This window comes from Jaculus jaculus, chromosome X, assembly GCF_020740685.1.
Source record: "Jaculus jaculus isolate mJacJac1 chromosome X, mJacJac1.mat.Y.cur, whole genome shotgun sequence".
In the NCBI taxonomy this organism is placed as follows: Eukaryota; Metazoa; Chordata; class Mammalia; order Rodentia; family Dipodidae; genus Jaculus; species Jaculus jaculus.
In genome coordinates this window covers 150,267,596-150,290,034 of record NC_059125.1, presented here as the reverse complement: position 1 = coordinate 150,290,034, position 22,439 = coordinate 150,267,596, and the positions used below count along the sequence as shown (strand labels likewise).

At 36.5% G+C, this 22,439-nt stretch overlaps 1 protein-coding gene across 3 annotated transcripts in view; it reads left to right on the top strand.

Moving 5' to 3' along the window:
• Positions 1–22,439, top strand: part of Gabra3 (gamma-aminobutyric acid type A receptor subunit alpha3) — a 235,776-nt gene that overhangs the window by 82,576 nt on the left and 130,761 nt on the right. For all 3 annotated transcript variants that reach the window (XM_045140822.1, XM_045140823.1, XM_004668913.2), the window contains exons 2-3: positions 7,299–7,465; positions 18,679–18,800. In XM_045140822.1, the coding sequence (XP_044996757.1) occupies positions 7,326–7,465; positions 18,679–18,800 (262 nt within the window). In that variant the 5' untranslated portion in view covers positions 7,299–7,325. The remainder of the gene's footprint in view (positions 1–7,298; positions 7,466–18,678; positions 18,801–22,439) is intronic.

Sequence of the window (22,439 nt, the reverse complement as noted above, 5' to 3'; positions counted from 1 at the left end):
ACAAATATTTTATTGAATATTTACCATGTGTCAGGAATTTTTCTATAGCTCAGAGATAGAGATAAAGTCCCTGCACAAATGGGATGCTTATGTTTAGTGGGAGAGATAATAAAGTGATTTTCGGTAGTGGAGGACAGTACAATTGAAATCAGGGATGGTTTATCCAAAGTGCTGACATGAGACTAGAATTCAGTATGAAGTGAGGGAGGGAGCCAAACATACATGGAGGAAAAATATGTGGCCAATGAAAGAGCAAGTATAATATGCCTAGAACAGGAGCCATGGGCATTTTCAGGAAATAGGTTTGGCCTAATATGGCAGAGGGGTAAGGAGGAGAGTAGAGACAATGACCAAACCAGTGTATCTTTAAGATTGTGGGAAGTATTTTGGAGATCATTTAAGTACTTGGAATTGCACATATACTGTTTTGGAAAGTGCACTGGATGCAATCTGACTTTAAGAAGTCTCGCTCTGATGACTACAGAGAACAGAACGGAAAGAAGAAATAGTAGAAGCAGAGTGGTAAGTTAGGCCATCGTCTTACCCCCTATCTGTTGCCAACACAGAACACACTATACCTGAGACTGTGAAACCTAGAAAGGAAAGAGGCTTAATGTGTCTGTGGTTCTAGAGTCTGGGACATCGGAGAGCATGGCATGAGCATTTGCTCAGCTTCTGACAAAGGTCTCATACTACTTCAGCTCATGGTGGAATGCTTGAGGCAAACACACACAGACTGAATGATGCATTCATAACTTCATGGAGAATACCAGTAACTTCACTGAGGAGGTGAAATGGGGGCTACAGGGAGGGGATACGAGAGGATAACATAAAGGGAATGTTACCAACACAAGACTTGTACATACAGTAAAATTCATAATAATTTTTAAAAATAGAAGAGAAAGAACAGGGGAAGGAGTTAGACTTGTTTTATAGTGACCTGCTATCATGAGTCCTGGGAGTGCAAGTACTCTGAAAAAATGGCATATTGACTCATCAGTGGGAGCTCCACCAGTATAACGCAGGCATCTCTCACTGAGAGGCACTTAATATTGTTCCAACGGAGCATGCCTCAGTGTGAGTTTTGGTAAGAAGAAATCATATTCATACCATGGCAGCTATTTATTGAGTCATAGGTTTAGGACGATGAAGGAGGTGATATATGGTCACATATTGAATTTGTTCAAACTAGTTTGAAGTATGTGAGAAACAGTACTTGGGTTAGCTTTGACCAGGTTCTATAGGTCTTGATATACAAATGGAGGAGTAGGTGGGCAGAACATCTTCTGGATTCTAGGCATTGTGATGAGGAAGTTTCTGGAATTCTAGTAGAAGAATTTACTGTGTCTGCACTGTGTGTACAGAAGTTGCTCAGATGTTCAAGATAAGCTGATCTTGTATTTGCATAATATCTTTTAGGACACTCATCCTGGTAACAGGTCTTTGGCATTTTATGTGTTACTTAACTAACTTTTATTATCCATAATTTTCATTAAATTTCATTAAAGAAGGGGTTTAGTTTGGTAATGCCTAGTAGCCTCTTGATTCTGGTAGTCTATTTTGCACCCTACCCTTTATGGCATCTTACTTCATTTAGGTATATTTCCTAGTCATGATAAAATTTATTCTTTCATTTATTTATTCTAGGAACTCTGCTATGCATTACATATGTATCTGGATCCACAGATTAAACCAACTACAGATTGAAAATGTCTTTAAAAGTCATGTCTGTGATGAATATGTGCATTTTTCTTTGCTATTCCCTCAGCAATACAAGATAACAACTGCTTATGTGACATTTACATTGCATTATATAAGTCATTTAGAGATCACTTAAAATAGGCAAGAGGACATACATAGATTCTGTGCAAATACTGCATTATTTAATATGACACTTGTGGGGTAGAGAATTTCAGTATCTGGGGGTCCTAGAACCAAACAGCATAGATGCTGAGAGAGAATTGTATGTCTTTGAATAATGTAAGCAAATGTTAGTGTCCCGTTAGGCTTATGGTCTATCCTGGAAAACAACAATAATAAAATACATAATGTGCATATTAGGAAGAAAACTAAAGGAAGCAACTACATTGAAAATGACAGGGATATGTGGGACAATGTGTGAACTCATTGAAACTATGGAAGGTGATAGTTGAATAAAAGCATGAAGGATTCAAGGTAATATTGATTGTATGAAAGAACATTCTAGCTCTTGAATAGGGTGAATGGGGAGGATAGCCATTTGTTCCTTTTGTTATGTGATCCCATATTATGGCAGCCTGAGTATGTGCCATGAGTATGTGTTTGTAAATAATAGAAAGTCCGTTCAAACACCATCAGTACCTGAGCCTTCCCAAGGGCTGTGTTCTGTCTTATAGCACCTGTCATTGTGCCATGGTGGTTGTAAGCTCATGTGGAAAGGACATTTTTCTATGCACTGTATTTCCATACACATACACCATAGTTGTCTCCAGTTTGCAGCATGGTTTGGCAGCACCACACCAATTGAAAAACCAGCATACTATTTTATTATGAAACTCAGTTGTCTGCATATTCATGTTATTTTGTTTCTTTGTGCGCATTTGAAGTTCATTTACCATGAGTACGTACTCTATTTGTATGCTCATGTGAGTAGTATAATTTGTATATCATTACATTACAGGTAAATATTTTTCTACTATAGCCATTATTATCCCAAGCACATAAATTCTTCACTATGACCTAAACCTTACCTCACTACGCCTGTGAAAAATTTTGACCATGGTTGTCTAATCATAGTCATGACTCTGATTTGGCATCGTGGTGATCTACTCTTATTGGCCATCTGCTCCTAAGCCAAATCTCCTAGTTTCTGGATCATTTTTTTTTTTATCATGAAGCACACATTGTATTCACATGTCATGATAGAAGGTAAGTATACTAAATGTCTCTTCCACATGCATCATGGATTCTCAGTCTAGCCTGTAGTTGGACGGTCACTTGATCATTTTAGAAACATTTTCTTGTACTCCTCAGTTTTCAGTTCATTTGTTATGTTCACAAAAATTCACCAAGTCTTTATAAATATTTGAATTTTTTTTTGCCTTAAAGTCCTTTCTCTACATATGTTGGGAGACTGTCTGAGCATATACCTTGGCTGTATGTTTATCTAATGCTATATAGAATAATCAACCAGTAATCATTTTTTTTCAAAGTAGGGTCTCACTCTAGCTTAGGCTGACCTGGAATTCACTATGGAGTCTCAGGGTGGCCTCAAACTCATGGCGATCCTCCTACCTCTGCCTCCCGAGGGCTGGGATTAAAGGCGTGTGCCAACATGCCCTGCCAGTAATCAGTTTTATGTGTTAAAAATTTCTTACTTTCTTCTCGTATTGTAGATTCTTTCAAACAACGATTAACCTACTGTGCTAAAGAAAAATGCAACTTTCCTCTTTTCCATGTTTAGATATTGAATTATTTAGTAAGATATTAATTTCTTTCTGACTCCCATCCCCTTGCCCTTCTCAGTCTCTAGTAATCACCGTTCCATTTCATTCTTCTACAATACTGACTCAGTGTTTTTCACAAATAAGAGGGAAAATATGCTATTTATCTTTGTATCTGGCTTTTGTACCACTTACCACAATGATTTTGTTCTTTCATAGCAAAGTAGTATTCCATTGTATATCACATTCTCTTTATTCATCCATTGAAGAACATCTGGGTTGAATCTATATTTTGGCTATTGTAAATAGTACTAAAGTAAATAGAGTAGTGCAGATATATTTTTGATGTAAAGATTTCATCTACTTTGAGTATATACCTAGGAGTGGGATTGTTTGATCACATATTACATATATCTTAGGTTTGTTTTGAGGAACTTTTTTTTTTTGCCTTTTTGATGACAGGCATTCTAACTGAAGATAAATAACACCTAATTTTGGTTCTGATTCGCAATTCTCTGAATAGTAGTCACTTTGAGCATTTTTTCATTTTAATCATTTATATCATATATTTATCTAATTTGAGATGTGTCTATTTAAATGTTTAGTTCATTTAAAAAATATTTAGAGTTCAGCCTGTGAGTTCCTTATATATGTTAGATGTTATGTTTTATGTGCTATTTGCAAATATTTGCTTTCATTCTGTAAGTATTTATTTGTATGCATGTGTATGCATGTGGGTGTGATGTATGAATATGTACACAGATGTTTATATTTGTGTGGGGGGACATGTGTGTGAAGGCGAGAGGTTGATGTTGGGTATCTTTTTTAATAATGCTCCACCTCACTTTTTTTTTTTTTTTTTTTTTTTTTTTTTGGTTTTTCGAGGCAGAGTCTCACTCTGGTCCAGGCTGACCTGGAATTCGCTATGTAGTCTCAGGGTGTCCTCTAACTCATGACGATCCTCCTACCTCTGCCTCCCGAGTGCTGGGATTAAAGGTGCGTGCCACTATGCCCAGCTTCATCTCACTTTTTGAGACAGGGTTTCCTACTGACCCTGAAGCTTACCATTTAGGTTAGACTGGCTAGCCAGTGAACCCCAGGGACTCTCCTTCCCCAGTGCTGGGATTCTAAGCATGCACCATCACACCTGACTTTTATGGGAGTCTGAACTCGGGTCTTCATGCTTGTATGGCAAGCATTTTACCTGCTGAGCCATCTCCCCAGGCACCTGGATGCACCACTTCTTATTGGACGGTATATCAAAATATTCTTTTGTGTTATGATTATTTCACTTGTGTGCTATGATTTTCTGGCAAATATGGTGAACCGTTTCATTCCATAAATGGCTTCTACATGATAATAATGATGCCGTGTGTGTGTGTGTGTGTGTGTGTGTATTTAGGAGGGAGAAAGAAGGAGAGAGAGAGAGAATATGGGTGCACCAGGGCCTCAAGTCACTGTAAACGAACTATAGACCCATGCACCCCCTTGTGCATCTGGCTTATGTGGGTCCTGAGGAGTTGAACTGGGATCCTCTGGCTTTGCAGACAAATGCCTTAACTGCTAAACCATCTCTCCAGTCCCAACAATGATGTTTTCTAATGGAGTGCAATGGCTCTTGGAGGGCATATTATGTACAATGTCATTTGCACTCTATTATGGTTATCTTCTCATGCATAATGGTTATTCAAACATATGCCTTAGTTATGATTTCATATAAAATTGTTGTCTTCTTAAGTATTGCACAACATATAGTTTTCTCCTTCTAAGTCAAAAACATTTATTTGTGTCATCATCTTTTGTTCTCAGAGTGATGATTTGCTGTGTGTTTCAAATCATTTGGACATGGCCCATATTTATGTACGAGACTAGCATAGATGAACATGTACACTGGATTGCTTTGTTTACATATCACACCAACCTCATTGTACCCCAAATTGTTATTCATGCAGTCATGTTTTCTGAGCATGCATTATGCTTATAGCTTTTATTCTGTGATTTCTTTTTACAATTTGGACTTTATATTTTTATCAAGTTTCTTTGTTCCTGTGGAGTAATGAACAATTCATGTATCAGTATCATAATTATGTGAACAGTAACCTTTGTCATATGATCTTAAAACTTCTGGTGAGACACTGTGAATATTTTATCAGATGCCATGGTTACTGCCCATGTCATATATGCTGTTCATGTCCAGACTGATTTAATCATGTAACAGATTTTCCTTACATGTTATGGTTTTCTAAACTGTAGTTTTGCCATAACTCATAAGCATTATACATATATACATACATACATACATATATATATATATATATATATATATGTATATATATATGAACTCAAGGAATTCTGTTTGAAATTAAAATTGTCAAATATTGCTATTCCATATAGTACTGCCTAATCATATGATTATCAGTATCTTTGGTGTAGATAGCTCATTGCAATAGAAGTCTGCTTTCCTTGGTATTATAGTTTATTCATGATGAAAACCTTGAATAGTACCCTCTGACGTTTTTAAAGGGCAGGATGGATTTAAAAGAAGTCTTCTTAATCTTTTCATTAATCAGAATAGTTCCATAGCCTGTATATATTTTATATTTTGATCTTTAATTTAAGTTTTTCTTATAAAACTTTCATTTCCCCAAGTTCCTCTGAAAATTAATTTATTGATTTAGGGAAAATAATAGCACAGGCTACAGTTAGAGCTCCTGCAAGTATTTAGTGTCTCAGATTCAAAGAAGCCATGCAGTTTAGAGATAATAACTAAGTGCATTTTTATTGGCTGTTTTATTAACTCCCTATCTTATACAAGTATTTATATTTAACAGTAGATACAAATATTCTGCATATACCTGCACCCATATGTGTAAAATATTTCAAATCATTAATTTTATTATTGATATAGTTTTTTGAATGGGTACTTCTCTGACATGATACTAAGCTTGGGTTTTTCTTTCTATTGCCACTTCTACCTAGAGGATCAGATTTTGCCTTCAGCTATCTTTTTATGAGGAAACATGACATTATTTTTATTCCAGATCCATTATAGCTTATAATTCAACATCTTGTCCATCTGATATTTTGAAAAATTGCTTAACTCTAGCAAGATGAAAGCAATACCCATAATGCTATAAAGAGACTCTAAGTCTTAATATCATAGAATTTGCTACACTATTATATAGTTAGCTAGGTTAAAGTCCTCTGTGACACTAAAAACAAATAGGAACCGGGGGAAATTAAATGAAGATACAAAATATTCTTTTAAGCTCTTAGATTATAAGAAGTAACTGAGATCAAGGGAAGTTTTGCATCTCACCTAGTCATATAGGATGTCAAGAAAGAGATCAGAGCTATGATGTAAGATTTACAATTACTGGGCTGGTAAGATGGCTTAGCAGAGAAGGCACTTGCCTTTGAAGCCTAAGGACCCAGGTTTGGTTCACCAGGTCCCACGTAAGCCAGATGCACATGGTGGCATATCCATCTGGAGTTCATTTGCAGTGGCTGGAATCCCTAACATGGCCATTCTCACACTCACGTTCTCTCTTTCTCTCCATCGCTTTGTCTCTAATAAATAAAAAAAAAAACAATAAAATCTTTGTTTTAAAAAAGGTATCCAGTTACTGAATTAGAGGAGCTCTCTATTCTGACCTTTGCATTTGCAGCCTTGGATGGGTTTTGGTGTGTTTGGAAGAGGTAGATGTAGATGTAGGGAGTGAATTCTGACAGCTTTGGTAGGCTTGAAAGCATTGAATAAGTACCGAGTAGAGAAATTAAATAGCTCTAAGAAGTTGTTCTAAACCTTTTAAATCTCTTTCCCTTTGTTTTCTACCTTTTTGTCCCATCCTTCTCCTTGTACTGTGGATCTCACAGGTCTCTCCACGTTGGCACCTAAAGAAGATGAGAATCACACAAGTGTGTCACTTCTACATGACAAGACTGGGACTTCTTTTCTTGCTTAATATTCTCCCTGGAACCACTGGCCAAGGAGAATCAAGACGACAAGAACCTGGGGAATTTGTGAAGCAAGATATTGGCGGGTAAGAAAACTAAATCCTTGGAACAAAAGACAATTGAGATGAATACTTGCCTTCAGAATATTTTTTCTCTGAGGACTTGAAATACTCAGGTCTACATTACACTATATTTGTACAAAGTCATCTGGTAGACTCTTATGGTGGAAAGAAATTTTAAAGCTCTTCTTGAGCAACTCCCAAGACCTTGCTTAAGACTCTATTGTGATAGGAAAACAGGTCTTTCTAGTCCTGTTTTATCAGTCTTCTCTCCTCTCAGGTTGTCATCCTGATGCCCTGACTGCTACTAATGTGTTTAGCATTTAAACATGATTACGAATTACCCACCTTAAATATCTTCCTTCAAAAAAGTGCCTTAAGTCCTTGCCTAACTTTACACATATACTTTTTAAAGGAGTGGTCTGATTTATTAACTGCAATTTCCTCATTCTCATTTCTATATCTATTGCTGTCTAGCTACCAACAACATGACCCTAAGGCAACTGTGTGATCATGATGGTCAACACTGGCATTGTTGGTAAAATGACCAATTATTACTATTCTAATGTTACTCAAATTACTTGGTATTATATAGCAGTACTCAGTGTAGTTAGCTTTCCCCTCCTTAATACATATATACATATATTTACTTTCTCATTACTGGGACAAGATACCTGACAGGGTGTGACAGGGAAAGAAAGAGCTTGTTATGGCTTACAGTTTCAAGGGTATATATTTCATCACAGTGGGGAGGGTATAGCAGGCGGCTTGTTATATTGTAGCCAGAGTCCAGAAGCAGAGGTTGAACAGGAAGTGGGGCTTTCCTATAAAACATCCCCAGTGACACTTCCTCCAGCAAAGCTCTACTTTATAAAGGTTCTCTTGCCTTCCCAAACAGTGCCACCAGCTGGGAACCAAGTGTTCAACTACGTTAGTCCATGGGGGACATTTCACATTCAAACCACAACAGATACATACATAACACTCACACATATAGTACAAGTATCATTTCATCTTTGACGACTCTTTTATACACTTCTTGGGTGCTTAGGTTAGTTTCTGTAATGTAGAGCCTCACATGGGGGGGTTCTTGAGAAAATAATTTATGGATAGAATGCTCTCAAGACAAATCAAAGGAAGGAAGACAACCACTGTACTAACAGTTGCTCAAGCCAGAAACATGGAATCATCTTCACCAATTTTCTACCTTTCCTCTTCAGATTAATCAACCTCTAAGATTTGTCATCTTAACTCTTCCATTACTTGAATTCACTTACTTTGCCACCAAACTGGAAGTTCTTTAACATTCGTGAAGTTTTTTAAAGCTAAAATCGTATGTAATATAACTTCTAGAAATGACTTGTCAAGCCTTCAAAATATTTCGGTATTATACAGGATATTGTTTGTATGCAAAAAGATTGTTGAAATGCTCTTGTGTATATGTGTGCAGGTGCACACATGTGTATAGATATGCATGTATGTAAAAACCAGAGGACAATTTAGTATATTGTTCCTCAAGCATGGCCTATATTTTTTGAGACAGGGTCTTTCATTGACCTGGAACTCACCAAGTAGGATAGATTGGCTGTCAAGTGAGCACCAAGGGATTATCTTTCTTCTCTTTCTATCCCTAGTGCTGGGATTACATGCCAACATGCCCAACATTATTTTGTGGGTTCTTATGCTTGAGAGGCAAGGACTTTACTGACTGAACCATCTCACCAGCTTTAAAATATTCTTTGTTCTGCATATATTTTTACTTTCTTGGAGTGTATATTTATAAAAGGATTATTTGTGTTATTTGAATACATGTATAAATTATACTTTCATATTCACCTCTTGTTGCTATCTCTTGTCCCATCCACCTCCTTTTGCTGGTTCCTTTCTTCTTTCCACATAGTTCACCTTCTATTTTCATTTCTTTTTTAAAATCTAGATTTCACATATGAAAGAAAATAGGTTATAGTTTTCTTTTCAAGTCTAACTTATACCTATTTTATTCCTTGGTAGAACCCTTTTGTGTTTCATTTTACATTTGACTATTTTCCCATATTTTTGGAAATAGTGCTTGTTTCTAATCACTTTTTGCAATTTGACTATCTTAATGTACTCTGACTCTTTCCCTCTCTCATCAGCATTTTATAGTAATCTCTGGGGGTGATGGTACTAATCTCATATTCCCTTACATTTTCAGCATTTGAATACTTTTGTTCTTTCTCCCAAAATGGAAAATCAAAAAATTTTGTATTATTAACCATCACTCTGATGTCATTGGGGCATGTGAGGTGTTCTACAGAAGGTAGAGGTTCTAAATTAATGGAACTTAACTCTTTAAGTGTTAAAGCTTTTAAATTTTCAATAGATAATAAAGTTTCTAAAAATATATGGCACCTTTTCTTACAGCCCTAAACAATAATATTGAGCCAAACAGTCTCTTTTTTTTTTGATGAATTCTGATTCCCAAAAGAACATTTATTATATTTATCTTACAGCTGCTTTTTTATTTTTATCTTCCTCACTGCTGCTACCTTTCCTGTTTACATTGTCTTTTTTTAAAATAAAAAATCCTGCTTGTGCATAAAAAAACAGATAGCCAAGCATTTTAGCAATTATGTTAAATTGGAGGTCAAGATGATGTTTGAAACAGTAAATTGAAGTGTTGGTTTTAAGATGAGGGCAAAATGACCACATGTTTCTTGAATTAGAAGCATTTTTCTTGTTTATTTTCTTCCAAGCTCAACATAATTCATACTCTGGAAGGATGAGACTAACAATTTGGCCCTCTTTGTATTTGTTAGAAAAAAGGAACCAACTCAACTTGAAAGTTGACAGTTTTGACACATATTCTAGCTGGTTCCCTTGGTTTGTTTCCATAGCTTCTTAATTTTGTTTTTTAGGGTACTGAAAAAATCTATTTGCTGTATTGTTTTATGTACCTTTTGTGTGATTTTTTTAAAATTAAATTTCCTGGGCAGTGTGCCCCACTTGTATTGATGGCAAACTATGGTCTATTGACTAGGACTTTGTTTAAATCATATAGTGGAGTTAATGTTTCCTAATGCTTGGTATTTGTAGGCCAAAATGTGGCCACCTTGCATGGAGATTGTGATATAGAAGCTATGGGGATAATACATAACAGTATGTATCTTATCAGATGCTCCAGATGATTTTAATGTGCGGACTCTTTGGCTAATACTTTGGAGACACAGTTCTTGTTTACAAAACCTAGCAAAATGTCCAGGAATATGCTGTTCTGGAACTTGAGAAAAGCAGCTATAGACAAACCTATTGCCATCTAATTTACTCTCTCATTTTATATATAAATTAACTGAAGTCAAGAAAAATAAAGTGATTTTCCTAAGATCTTCCAGGAAACATTAGGTCTAGGTCTAGAGCACTGCCCTCCATTAACAGTTCTGAATTCTTGAAGAAAAACTGTAGAGAAAAAGTTCTGATTCAAGTGATAAATAGGTACTTCTGCTTTCTGTTCCAGTATTTTGAACATCACCACATAAGAGCTATATATACCATATATGTAAAAATTATTAAGTTCAGTCTTAATGTAACTGTATTTTACTGAGTAAAATGATCAACTACTAGCAATATAATAAAGGATTGATAGGGGTTGGACCTGAGTAGCAAGTGAGTGCCAAATGAATCTTCCAACTAACTTTGTGATTTACTGAGTCAGCCTGGGTCCAAAATGATACAAACGAAGCATTTCAATGAAGATTATTTGAATGGGGTAGATTTGCAGAGAAAATTCACTGTCAAGGTATGAGGGACACATAAGAAATATATCAAGAACCTTTGGCAGGCAGAAGGCATGTCATGTAATGCATGTTTTCTTATGACATATAGAGATCTTATGAGGTATGAAGTGTTGAAGAGACAGGCATCCTGAGTAGGTTTTGGGGAGAACCCTGGAAATGACATGCCCAGGCTGTTTTTCTTCTTCCTGTAATAGTCCTCCATGGTGGCCAAATTGAAGTTCAATCTAGAGTCCCAGGGAGCCTTATTGATGTGCTATCCACATTCCTGTCTTCTAGGAAAGTGCGCAAGATAGAGAAGAGTGAAGAATGTGTCTGGTAGGAAGGAGAAATTAAGCAAAACAACACCAGGGCATGCAGCGTACAGTTTAAAGTGCATTGGAAACTGCTTTGGAGAGATGTGGCATGGTATTAACATGTTTTCCTGTATCAAGATTATATGATAGTAGCAGTGGTGACAACTGAAGCATATGAACTGAAGAGGAGATGGAGTGGGGGTCCTTATTATTTTTTTGTCAAATACACAGTCTAGCTTGGTGTCATTGTACTAAAAGAGTAGTGTAAATGTATTTTTCTTAAAAAATATTTTCTCAGCTCTCTAAATATCAGAATAAACTGACACCTGTAGACATAATGTTTTAAGTGTTAAAGTGGGTAAGTACAGTTTTCTTATAGGATCTGGAGGAATAAGAAGTTTCTCTTAATCCTATAATTTTCCATTATGGAAAATGGAAATGTAGCATTGTGTCACAGAGCAAAGGTTCATATGTGAGACCATGATCAAGCATGCTTCATGGGTGATGGTGTGACTTCATATCATGTCATGGCAGTATTGCTGATCATGTGGTTCTGATGGTGACTTTTAGGATTCTCTGGTATGAGGATGTCAGCCACTTGGATGGATTGAGAGACTGAACTTGTGTCCAGAGCCTTGCTTTGATTACAATTGTGGGTGTAAAGAACAAATCATGGTATGCAAGAGAATATTTCCTATACTGTATTTTTCTCTCTTTTCATGCCAGAATTCTTTCCTCCACAGAGACAGTGTTATATAAGTAGTTCTCAGGTTGACCTATGACAGTGTTCTTACTGGAATGTTGCTGAAACAGGCCTCACAGGAGTACTATTGTCATGACCACTCACAAGAATTATGAGAAACAGGCTTACGTAGTCTTGCTTGGAAAATGATGTCCACCTCATGGACGTTTCAAAGGGAGAATATACTGTGACTTCTCTACAAACATTGGATCATGAGTCATTTTAAGTTGGTGTATGTTCGCCTGTGTTCATATGTGAAATCATATCTCTAAGGTATTATTACCTTATTATTGTATCAACCCCTATACATACTACTTAAGTCTTCAAAGAGCTATGGCTGCCTCCTCTTGACCATTTCTCAGTCCTAGAAATACCACTGAGGTGCTTCCTGAAGTCCTAAAGGTCAATTGGGAATGCAGTTTAAAGCCCTAGACTTTTAGTGATTCAAAAGAAGGAAGCAAAGTAGAAGTTTCCCCTGTGTATTCCAAAGCAGGAGAAAGAAAGATATTACCAACTAAAGTGAACCAACATCACAATATAAACGCAGGAAAACAAAGTAATATGAACTGGAAGGACACATGTTGAGTAGGTGTGTCTCAATCCAAGAATTGTATAGTTTACCAGTGTGTGGAAGCTATTTAGGAAAAGAACAGCTGTCTCTTTGAGATAGATCATATGTCACTTGTCATTTCTGTGAAAAAAAAAATACCCTAGAAAACAATTTAAGGGAGGAGTAATTTATTTTGGCTCAGAGTTTCAGAGATTTTAGTCCATGATAACATAGCTCTAGTACTTCTGGGCCCATGGATGAAGCACAACATTATTGTGGAAGGGTGGAGGGGCTGCTTACCTCATGGTGGCAAGGAGCAGCAAGAAAGAAAGGAATGGTCAACAGATCTGTATACCCCAGTGACCTACTTCCTCCAACTTCTAATAGAATGCTCAGCTATAAAACCACATTGATGAAGTGATGATCCATAAGACCACTCACTTCTCAGGAGCGCCACTAGCTGGAGAGCAAGCTTTGAGATAGGAGCATTCTGAGGAGAACCCATTTGCTATTGAATTGCAGGACTTTCTCATTCCTTTCCCAGTATATTGCAGCATTCATAGGGCTGAATCTTTAGTCATACTTTCCACTTGTAAGAGAGACTGGTCTTGGAGAATGAAAAAGTGAAGTAAATCAGGAAATAGAATAGTTTGATTTGGCTGTCATTTCCTATGCAAAAATGAAATACTAGAATTTGTAGCTATAAAGTATTCAGAGAATACTTACGTAACACTATGAATATCAAGATAAGGGTTTGCAGTTTTATTTGGTAAGCCCCAAAAGTTTATAGAAGTCTTGGGAGCAGTGCAGAGATACAATCTGCTCAGTAATTGAGCATTTTTATTATTAAAAAAAATTGCTCTCCCCTAGGCAATATGCAGAATTAAGGAAAATGTCATCCTTTTAAATGAAATAAGTTTTTCTTCTCTTCATATGAACTGAATGTAGCTGTTAGTCTCTGCTTTCCCTGAACATGAATACATGGGATTCTTGAGGAGGTTGAACTAATTCTCTTTCTACTGATGTCCTTAATCTCTACTTGGTCAGTGAACTTAACTTTGATCCACAGCCTAAAAGGCTTCTAATTGTATTATGAGGTATTTTGAACAAAAAACAAGGCAAAGTACTCTTTGGCCATGCAGTTTTGTTTTGTCTTAATTTTTATTCCAAAGGTTTCTAGGGAATTTTTATCTTATTTTCGGCATAAGGAATTGCATCACTCAGTGAGTGGCAGAGCGAGAACCAACACTCTCATCATTTCACTTCACTCCTATGAACTTAAAGCCAATCCTTTTTTAGGGTCAGTTAAATAACTAAACTTGCTTAATGTACAAATATCATATTAGTGACCTCATTTATTCTTTGTGGAAAGTTATCATTATCATATTGGATCTAACTAATAGTGACAAATGAGCATCTTAAGCCTGGTTAATATATCAGTGTCATCAACTTGGTAAGCACATGATTTTCAATCATTTCATCTTCTCATGGGTGTCTGAGAGGTCTCTCTGTAGGCATATACCACAGCAGCTTATTGTTATGCTTTGGGCTGTAGATTAAACCTGCTGTTGGTTCTGTTTGTGTTGTAGTAACCTTCTCATTAATGGGACCTGACCAAAAGGAAATGAAGGGTTTATTTTGCCCTGTAGTGTCCAGAGGAAATTTCATCATAGCAGGAAACATTTGGCAGAGGCTCGACATCACATATCATCACATGAGCTGGGAAGTAGCAGCAAGAGTTACTTGGCTCTGAACACCTAGTGTGCTTGGCCAGTAAACCTAAAGGCCTACTACCAGTGACGCACCTCTTCCAGAAAAGACTCACCTCCCAAAGGCTCCACCAACTGGGGATTGAGTATGAAGCCTAATCACAAATGTATGAGGGCATGGGGGACACTTTGCATTCAAACTATACCACCATGTAAAAGGAAAATATATGAGAAATCAGGTGTACAAAAAATGAGAGATTTACTGATACTATTTTTGGGGTGGTGGTTAGCATTGAATTTTGAGATCTATCAAAGTTTCAAAGCTCTGCATGAAAAAAAATGTTTCTGACATCATCAGAGCCATCAGGGGAAGAGAATACATTCTCATAGAAGTGACTACTATAGTAGGGAGTATCACAAAAAATTCACCATATATTTAGCAATTCTGGATCCAAATTTTAGCTTTTACATTGACTCTTAGACTGATGAGAAAATTTTGTTCATAGATTTTATTGTTCTTGTATATAAAACTATATGACTAGGTAACTTCATGTTCAATATTTCCAGGAACCAATAAACTATTTTACAAAATATTTGCACCCTTAATCATCAGTTGTACCCTTTTCCATTCTAGTTTGTCCACATTATTTCCAAGAAGTATTATAGTCTTTCTTTGGCAAATGGATATCTTATGGAGGCTTTGATCTGTGTCTAACAATAAATGATCTGAGCTACTTTATGTGCTTATTGGCCATTTTTACATCTTCATGGAAAACTATACAGTCATATCATTTTCAGTTGAATTGTCTTTGTATTCTTAACATTCTTTACAGATTCTAGGTGCAAAATGTGCATATTTGAAAATATTTTTGTCATTATGGATTATCTTTATATTCTCTTGATGGTATTATTTGAATCATAAAAATTGTACATTTTGATCATGTTCATTTTATTTGTTTCTCTTGGTGATCTATCCATTGAAGTAGCTAATTTCCTACTCTGACTTTTAGTTGATGGTAAGGTATTTTTTATTATTACTAGAATTATACTTGAATAATGTATTTGAATACATACATTTCTATTGTATAAAAGAGAAAACAAACTTTGAATTCTTTTAGATATGAAACATTAACAATGTCAATTTTAACATGTTATTTAATAGTAACACTATATATGTAGACTCTACTAGAGGTGCATAGGATTTCCTTAAAGTCATAAGGCAATTAAACTAAATGCATATCCTAGACTCTGTGAGCCTACTTCCACTTTTCAATGTGCATAAGTTACATATTTCACCAACCTTGAATAATATGTGGAGGAAGGGACGTTTGTTTTTGTAATTTTGCTAGCATGTTGATTCAAATAAGAGGCTTCATTATAGCTTTGCTGTATACTTTATTGTTTGCCTCCCTCTCTACCTTTTCTATTCCCCTGGTATATCCTCAGTATTTCCCCCTTTAGGTTCATATCTTTCTTTTTCCTCTCCATCTTCTGCATATGATAGGAAAACATGAAATATTTGCCTTCCAATGTTAACTTACTTCATGTAACATAATAATCTCCATTCCATCGATTCCCCTACGAGCTACATAGTTTCATTCTTGAGAACTACCTTTTCTACTTTATCTTGTTTTCTGCTTTATTTTACATATAAAAGCAGTAAACCGAAACCTAGTCAAAAGCTCATGGCTGAGAAGATCATAGATCCTAGGGGAGAAATACTACTGAATGGATATGCTGTGCCTATCAATCTGCCCTCTAAATACATGACTTTTTTGATCAAATAAAGTACTCATTACCCTCTTATCCCCTTCTCATTCTCTTGAAGCCTTGCTTCTTCGTACTACCTACCCATGGCTATACCATGGAAGAGAATTACCCCTCCCCCCAGCAACTATTAACTGTCCTGTAGGAGAGGTGGGATTTCATGAGCTCTTCCCCCATCCCTGAAAGAATGTTGACTGTTTCTATCTTGTACAGGACTTGTACAGGTAACCACAGCTGCTAAGAATTCATGAGTTCAATGGCTAAGTCATGTTCAGAAGTTAGTGTTCCATAGATAGAACTCCTGCTCACCCTCCACCTCTTATATTCTTTCTGCTTCCTCTTCTACAATGATCTATGAACCTTGAAAGGGATGATACTCATGTTCTACATCAGGCTAAGTACTCAATGGTCATTTATTTTCAGTACTTTGAATGGTTATGAGTCTTCATTAACTGCTTTCCACTGCAGAAAAGAAAAAGGTTTTCTGATCAAGACTGAGAGTAGCATTAAAGTGTGGGTATAAAGATAGAGATAAATAGTTAGAGGACATCTTGACAACATACTTATTTAACAAAACAACAATAGCAGGATTCCCTACTAAAGTCTAGGTTATCCTTAACCTTGGGTGTCTAAGCTGGTTTACAGCATCCGGCATGACTTTACTCTTGTGGAGTGGGCCTCTGATCTTATGAGAAAGTGATTGTTCACTCATTCATATCACTATTATATCAATGGGCACATGTTTCTTGGAAGATCAGTTGTGGAGCACACAGGGTCTACCTCTGAGTAAGACTGTTGGTGAGGGTTCTCTTTCAAAAGCCTACACAGCACCTTCTAACCACTGAGCCATCTCCAATCCCTAATTCTCCTTTTAAAAGTTATATTTAGCTTACAAAGCATTAGGTTTCCATATTCTTTTTTTAAAAATTTGTGTCTATTTTTATTTACTTATTTGAGAGCAACAGACAGACAGAGAGAGAGAGAGAGAGAGAGAGAGAGAGAGAGAGGGAGAGAGAATGGGTATAAGGGTCTTCAGCCACTGAAAACAAACTCCAGATGCATGTGCCACCTTGTGTATCTGGCTTATGTGGGTCCTGGGGAATCGAGCCTTGAACCAGGATCCTTAAGCTTCACAGGCAAGCGCTTAACTGCTAAGCCATCTCTTCATCCCAGGTTTCCATACTCTTTATATCTACTAAAAGTTTGCTGATCTTCCCTCCATTTCCTGCTCTACCCCATTCCATCACCTTCATCCTACTTAACACTATGCAACCCCAGCACCCTCCACCACTACTTTCATATCTACTATCCTGTCCCCTTAAGGCCTCTCCCAACCCTTGGCTTTTTTCTATTTTCTTGGTCTCTACATACACTCCAAGCTAAACATGCAAATCTGAAAATTCTAAGAGAGCATGTGGTATTTGTCATTTGAGCCTATGTTACTTTAGTCAAGATAGTGTTTTTTTAGTTGCAACAATTTTCTTGCAGGTTGTTTTCTAAAATAGAGGGGCACTAGGAAATCAGGCATTTTCTTTTATGTTCCTATCTCTGCCTCATCTAGTGATATATCTGTGGGAAAATATGCTCTCTTCTCTCAGCTTGTTTCCCTATTTATAAAATGAGAGAGAAAAGGCATTCTTTTTTAAAAAAAATATACATATTTATTTATTTGAGAGAGGGAAAGATGGGGAGACAGAGAGAGAAAAAGAGAAAGAGAGAATGGGCACACCAGGGCCTTTAGCCACTGCAAATGAACTCCAGATGCATGCACCCCTTTGTGCATCTGGCTTATGTGGGTCCTGGAGAATCAAACTGGGATCCTCTGGCTTCGCAGGCAAGTGCCTTCATTGCTAAGCCATCTCTCCAGCCTGAAAAGGCATTCTTAAGAGTCCTAGTAGCTTTAACATTTGAAAAACTATTACTGGACTTGTTGCCCTGCCTCCATACAGCAGTGAAAGGAAGGAGGTTTAGATGCAGTTCCAGGTTTGATCTGACTCTGTTATTCTGTGAACTTGTATATTTCTGCACTAGATGAGAAGTAAGTTCTCATTAACAATATTTCTCTTTATTTTAAGGACTGTTCATTCATATAATGAAATTTGGTAAAATTTATGCCAGGTACTGTCCTATCAGTGATATGCCTGGCATTTCTGCTTGTGTCTCTCCAACTGCTTCGATGAGGCTGGAACATGCACCTGGTGAATCTTATGTCAATGCTGAAGAGCTCAAGTAGAGAGAGCACTGTTTGCTTCCCACACAGGCAATTATTTTGGCAAATAGAAAATGCTTGCTGTTTGGGTCAAGATACACAGCTATTACTTCTCCTTGTGTACTGATTGAAATCTTCTGGAACTAAAATGGTTAGTCATGTAATTGTTTCCTTTTCTTTTCCTTGTATTGCATCAGACTCTCTCCTAAGCACACTCCAGATATTCGTGATGACAGCACTGACAACATCACTATCTTCACCAGAATCTTGGATCGCCTTTTGGATGGCTATGACAACCGTCTGCGACCTGGGCTTGGAGGTCAGTAAGGTCTTCTGTTGGTTTTTATCTAAAAGAGAGGGGGGGAGGGGAAAGGCAGGGGAGAGGGAGAGAGGCATGGTGGCACACGCCTTTAATTTCAGCAATTGGTAGGCAGAGGTAGGATTACTGTGAGTTTGAGGCCACTCTGAGACTATATAGTGAATTCCAGGACAGCCTAGGATAGAAAGAAACTCTACCTCAACCCCCCAAAACAAAACAGTTACAGAGTTATATGGTGCCTTCTGTTGTCCAAGGATCTCTGTGCAAAGTTGAGTTTCTTCTCTCTAACCACTGAAAATTATTTCCATTCCTTCATTTCAGTGACTGTTCTCTCTAGTCTTGGTTTCAAAGTTTTTGGATTTTACTTGGGCAAATACATCCTTATGGAATATTATAGTTCAAAATTTTACCAAGCCTATTTCTCAGAACAAAATACCAAACTGTGCCTGGATGAAAGATATATATTTTCTGACAAACACCTTTTCCTTCAATAATCTGAGCTGACAGATATTAGTCAGATAGTCTGAAGAGGAAAATCCTAGTGGCTAGGAGGATTCTTGGTTTACATCCAACCTTATTTAATAAGCAATATGTTCACAAGTGCATTATCTTATGGGCTGTGTTGAGATGGCACACTTGTATTTACAATTTCCCCCAAACCATTTGATAAACTGCTACATATATAATGGGCCTTTATTCCTAAAATACCTCATTATATATTTCCATAGAACAAAGAGATAAGCTTATAAAACAATACAGTTATGTTTTGACCTAATACTTATTATTTGTACTCCAGATTCAAATGTTTAATTATCAACCAGAGTCTCTTACAACAATTTCTCTTGATTTAGAATTCAGTCCAGGACTACACATTGACACAGCTCTTTAACCAATAATCTGGTATTGCTTCCTTTCTTTCATGATATTGAGAAAGTCTTCCTTCTTCAGTTTTGGAAAGAAAATCACAGGAGTTAATTGTGTCTTTATGAAGGAATTACTCAAAGAAGGGGGCATGATGCATGTTTGTCCCATTTGATAATGTTAATTTTGATGTACACCACATTATGCCACCTGAGATGGTTATTATCTTGTGGAGAGATGTTTTAAGACTATTCTACTCCTTTTCCAACTTATACCTAACAACTTTAGCAAGTATGGATTATTCTTGATGAATAATGGAAGTTATAACTACAAAATGATGACTTTGAAGTCCATTTTTCTCTACAGTTACCACATGTCGGTCTGATATAAAGAATAATTTTTCTCTCCCTTTAATTAATTAGCCAACCATCAGTATGAATGTTCTTGTATTATTTCTGTGAAATGATATAATATTACCTTTAGATAATTTGAAAAGGAATATCCACCATAGAGCTGAACAAAGACTAGATGTATGAAAGTAACAAGGCATACTAAGCAAGACTAACTCGAATGCTGGCTCATAATGAGGGAAAGAGGAAAAGACGTTGCAAAATGTAGGGGAATTAAAAAAAAAGATGCCAGGATGGGGAATAGTTTAGTAAGTAAAGTACTTGCTTTGTGAACATTAAACCTGAGTTCCATGTTCAGAATTCATGTTAAAAAATCTAGGCAGTGTGGTGCATGCCTATAAGGGGGCAAGTGGATCCCTGGCACTTACAGACCAGCTAGTACAGCTTACTCGAGGAGTTCCAGGCCAATGAGAGATTCTGTCCCATAAAAAATAAAGGTGGTGATGTTCCTAAGGAATGATACTTAGGTTGTCCTCTGTCTCCCCCACACATGCATACCTGCATGCACACAGGAGGATGGCTATCTTATTCACTTATAGATGAAATGAATTCTCAGTAAAAATTCTAATGAGATTTCTGTACAAAGTCATATATTAATTCTAAAATACACAAAAAATGCAAAAGTGCTATATAATAAGACTTACAGTACTTGGTTTTAAAACGTTTCCTATTCCTATAAAGAGTTAACTTTCTACAAATGCTTTAATATCAATTCAGTATTGAAAAATAATCTTTGAGTGAATAATTCTTTTACCAACACTACAAGACAGATGTAGATTTATATACTTACCCTTTCTTTCCAGCTGCAACATTCATGGGTTTTGCTTGATTTATACCATTTTAAGTATCTCAAAGTACTTTTTATTTAGTTTCTTATCATTTATTTATTTTAAATCCATACATAAAATTGTACAGGTTTATGGTATACCATGTGATATCTAATACATGCATATAATCATATTTTGTCCTCCAGCATGGCTCATGCTTTTGTGTTTAAAATACTCAAATGTTTTCTAATAGTTTTTTTTAAAATGATCCCTTAACAGTTTCTGACCAACTTTCTGTATACCTGCCTCCTCATTCTCTCTCCAACCTCTAATGACCAATACTTAACTCTCAACTTCTATGAGATTTACTTTTTTCATTCCATAAATGAGGAAGGTCATGTGAATATCAATTTTCTATGCCTGCCCTATTTCACTTAAGCTAATGATACCATTTTTATTCATACTGTCACAAATGCTGCCTTTCATTTCTCCTATGGCAGTATCGTGTCTATGCGTCACTTTTTATTTATTCGTTCACTAACTGATGGATGTGGGTTGATTCCATTTCTTGGCTATTGTGAATAGTGCTATAGAAAACATGTGAATGCAGACGTCTCCTTGATGTACTGATTTCATATGTATTAGATACATACCTAGTAGTTTGGTTGCTTAATGGTATGGCATTTTTTAACTCTTTGTGGAAAATTTATACTGTTTTCTAGGATGGATTTCCTAACATAGATCCCTACCAACTGTTCAAAATGGTTCTCCTTCCTCTGCATTGTTACAAGCATTGTTAGCTTATTGTGGTGGCACATATCTTATTATGGTGTTAGTTTACATTTCCTGATGATTATCAATGTCAAGTCTTATTTTCTTTATGTGCTCGTTAGCCATTTGAATACATTCTTTTGAGCAATGTCATTTTAGGTGCATTGTTCATTTTTATTTCAGATTATTTAGATATTTGTTATTCAGGATTTGCAGATTAGATTTACAGATTGTAGATACTAACCTTGTCAGATGTATTACTTACAAATATTTTCTCTCATTCTGTCGGTTATTTGTTTATTTTTTTACTAAGTTGATTTTCTTTGTTGTGAACATGTTTCTTTTAAATTTTTTGTTCATTTTTTATGTATTTATTTGAGAGTGATAGAGAGAGAAAGAGGCAGATAGAGACAGAGAGAGAGAATGGGTGCGCCAGGGCCTCCAGCCACAGCAAACGAAATCCAGACGCATGCACCCCTTGTGCATCTGGCTAACGTGGGACCTGGAGAATCAAGCCTCGAACTGGGGTCCTTAGGCTTCACAGGCAAGAGCTTAACCACTAAGCCATCTCTCCAGCCCATGTTTCTTAGTATAAGTTGATGTAGAAAGAGGAGCAGGGTAGTCTTGGACAAACAGTCTTCTAAGAAAAGCCAAAAGAGAGGGAAACGAAGAGATGTCATTTCACTCCCTTTGACAGAACTGGAATTTGCCTCTGATCCAGTCTCATCCCTCAATGACACTTCCCCCTACTTCTTCTCTAATCTGGCATACGTAGGTATGCTGTTGTCACTTCTTAGGCCAACCTCTTGAGTTAAGAAAAAAAAAAAACC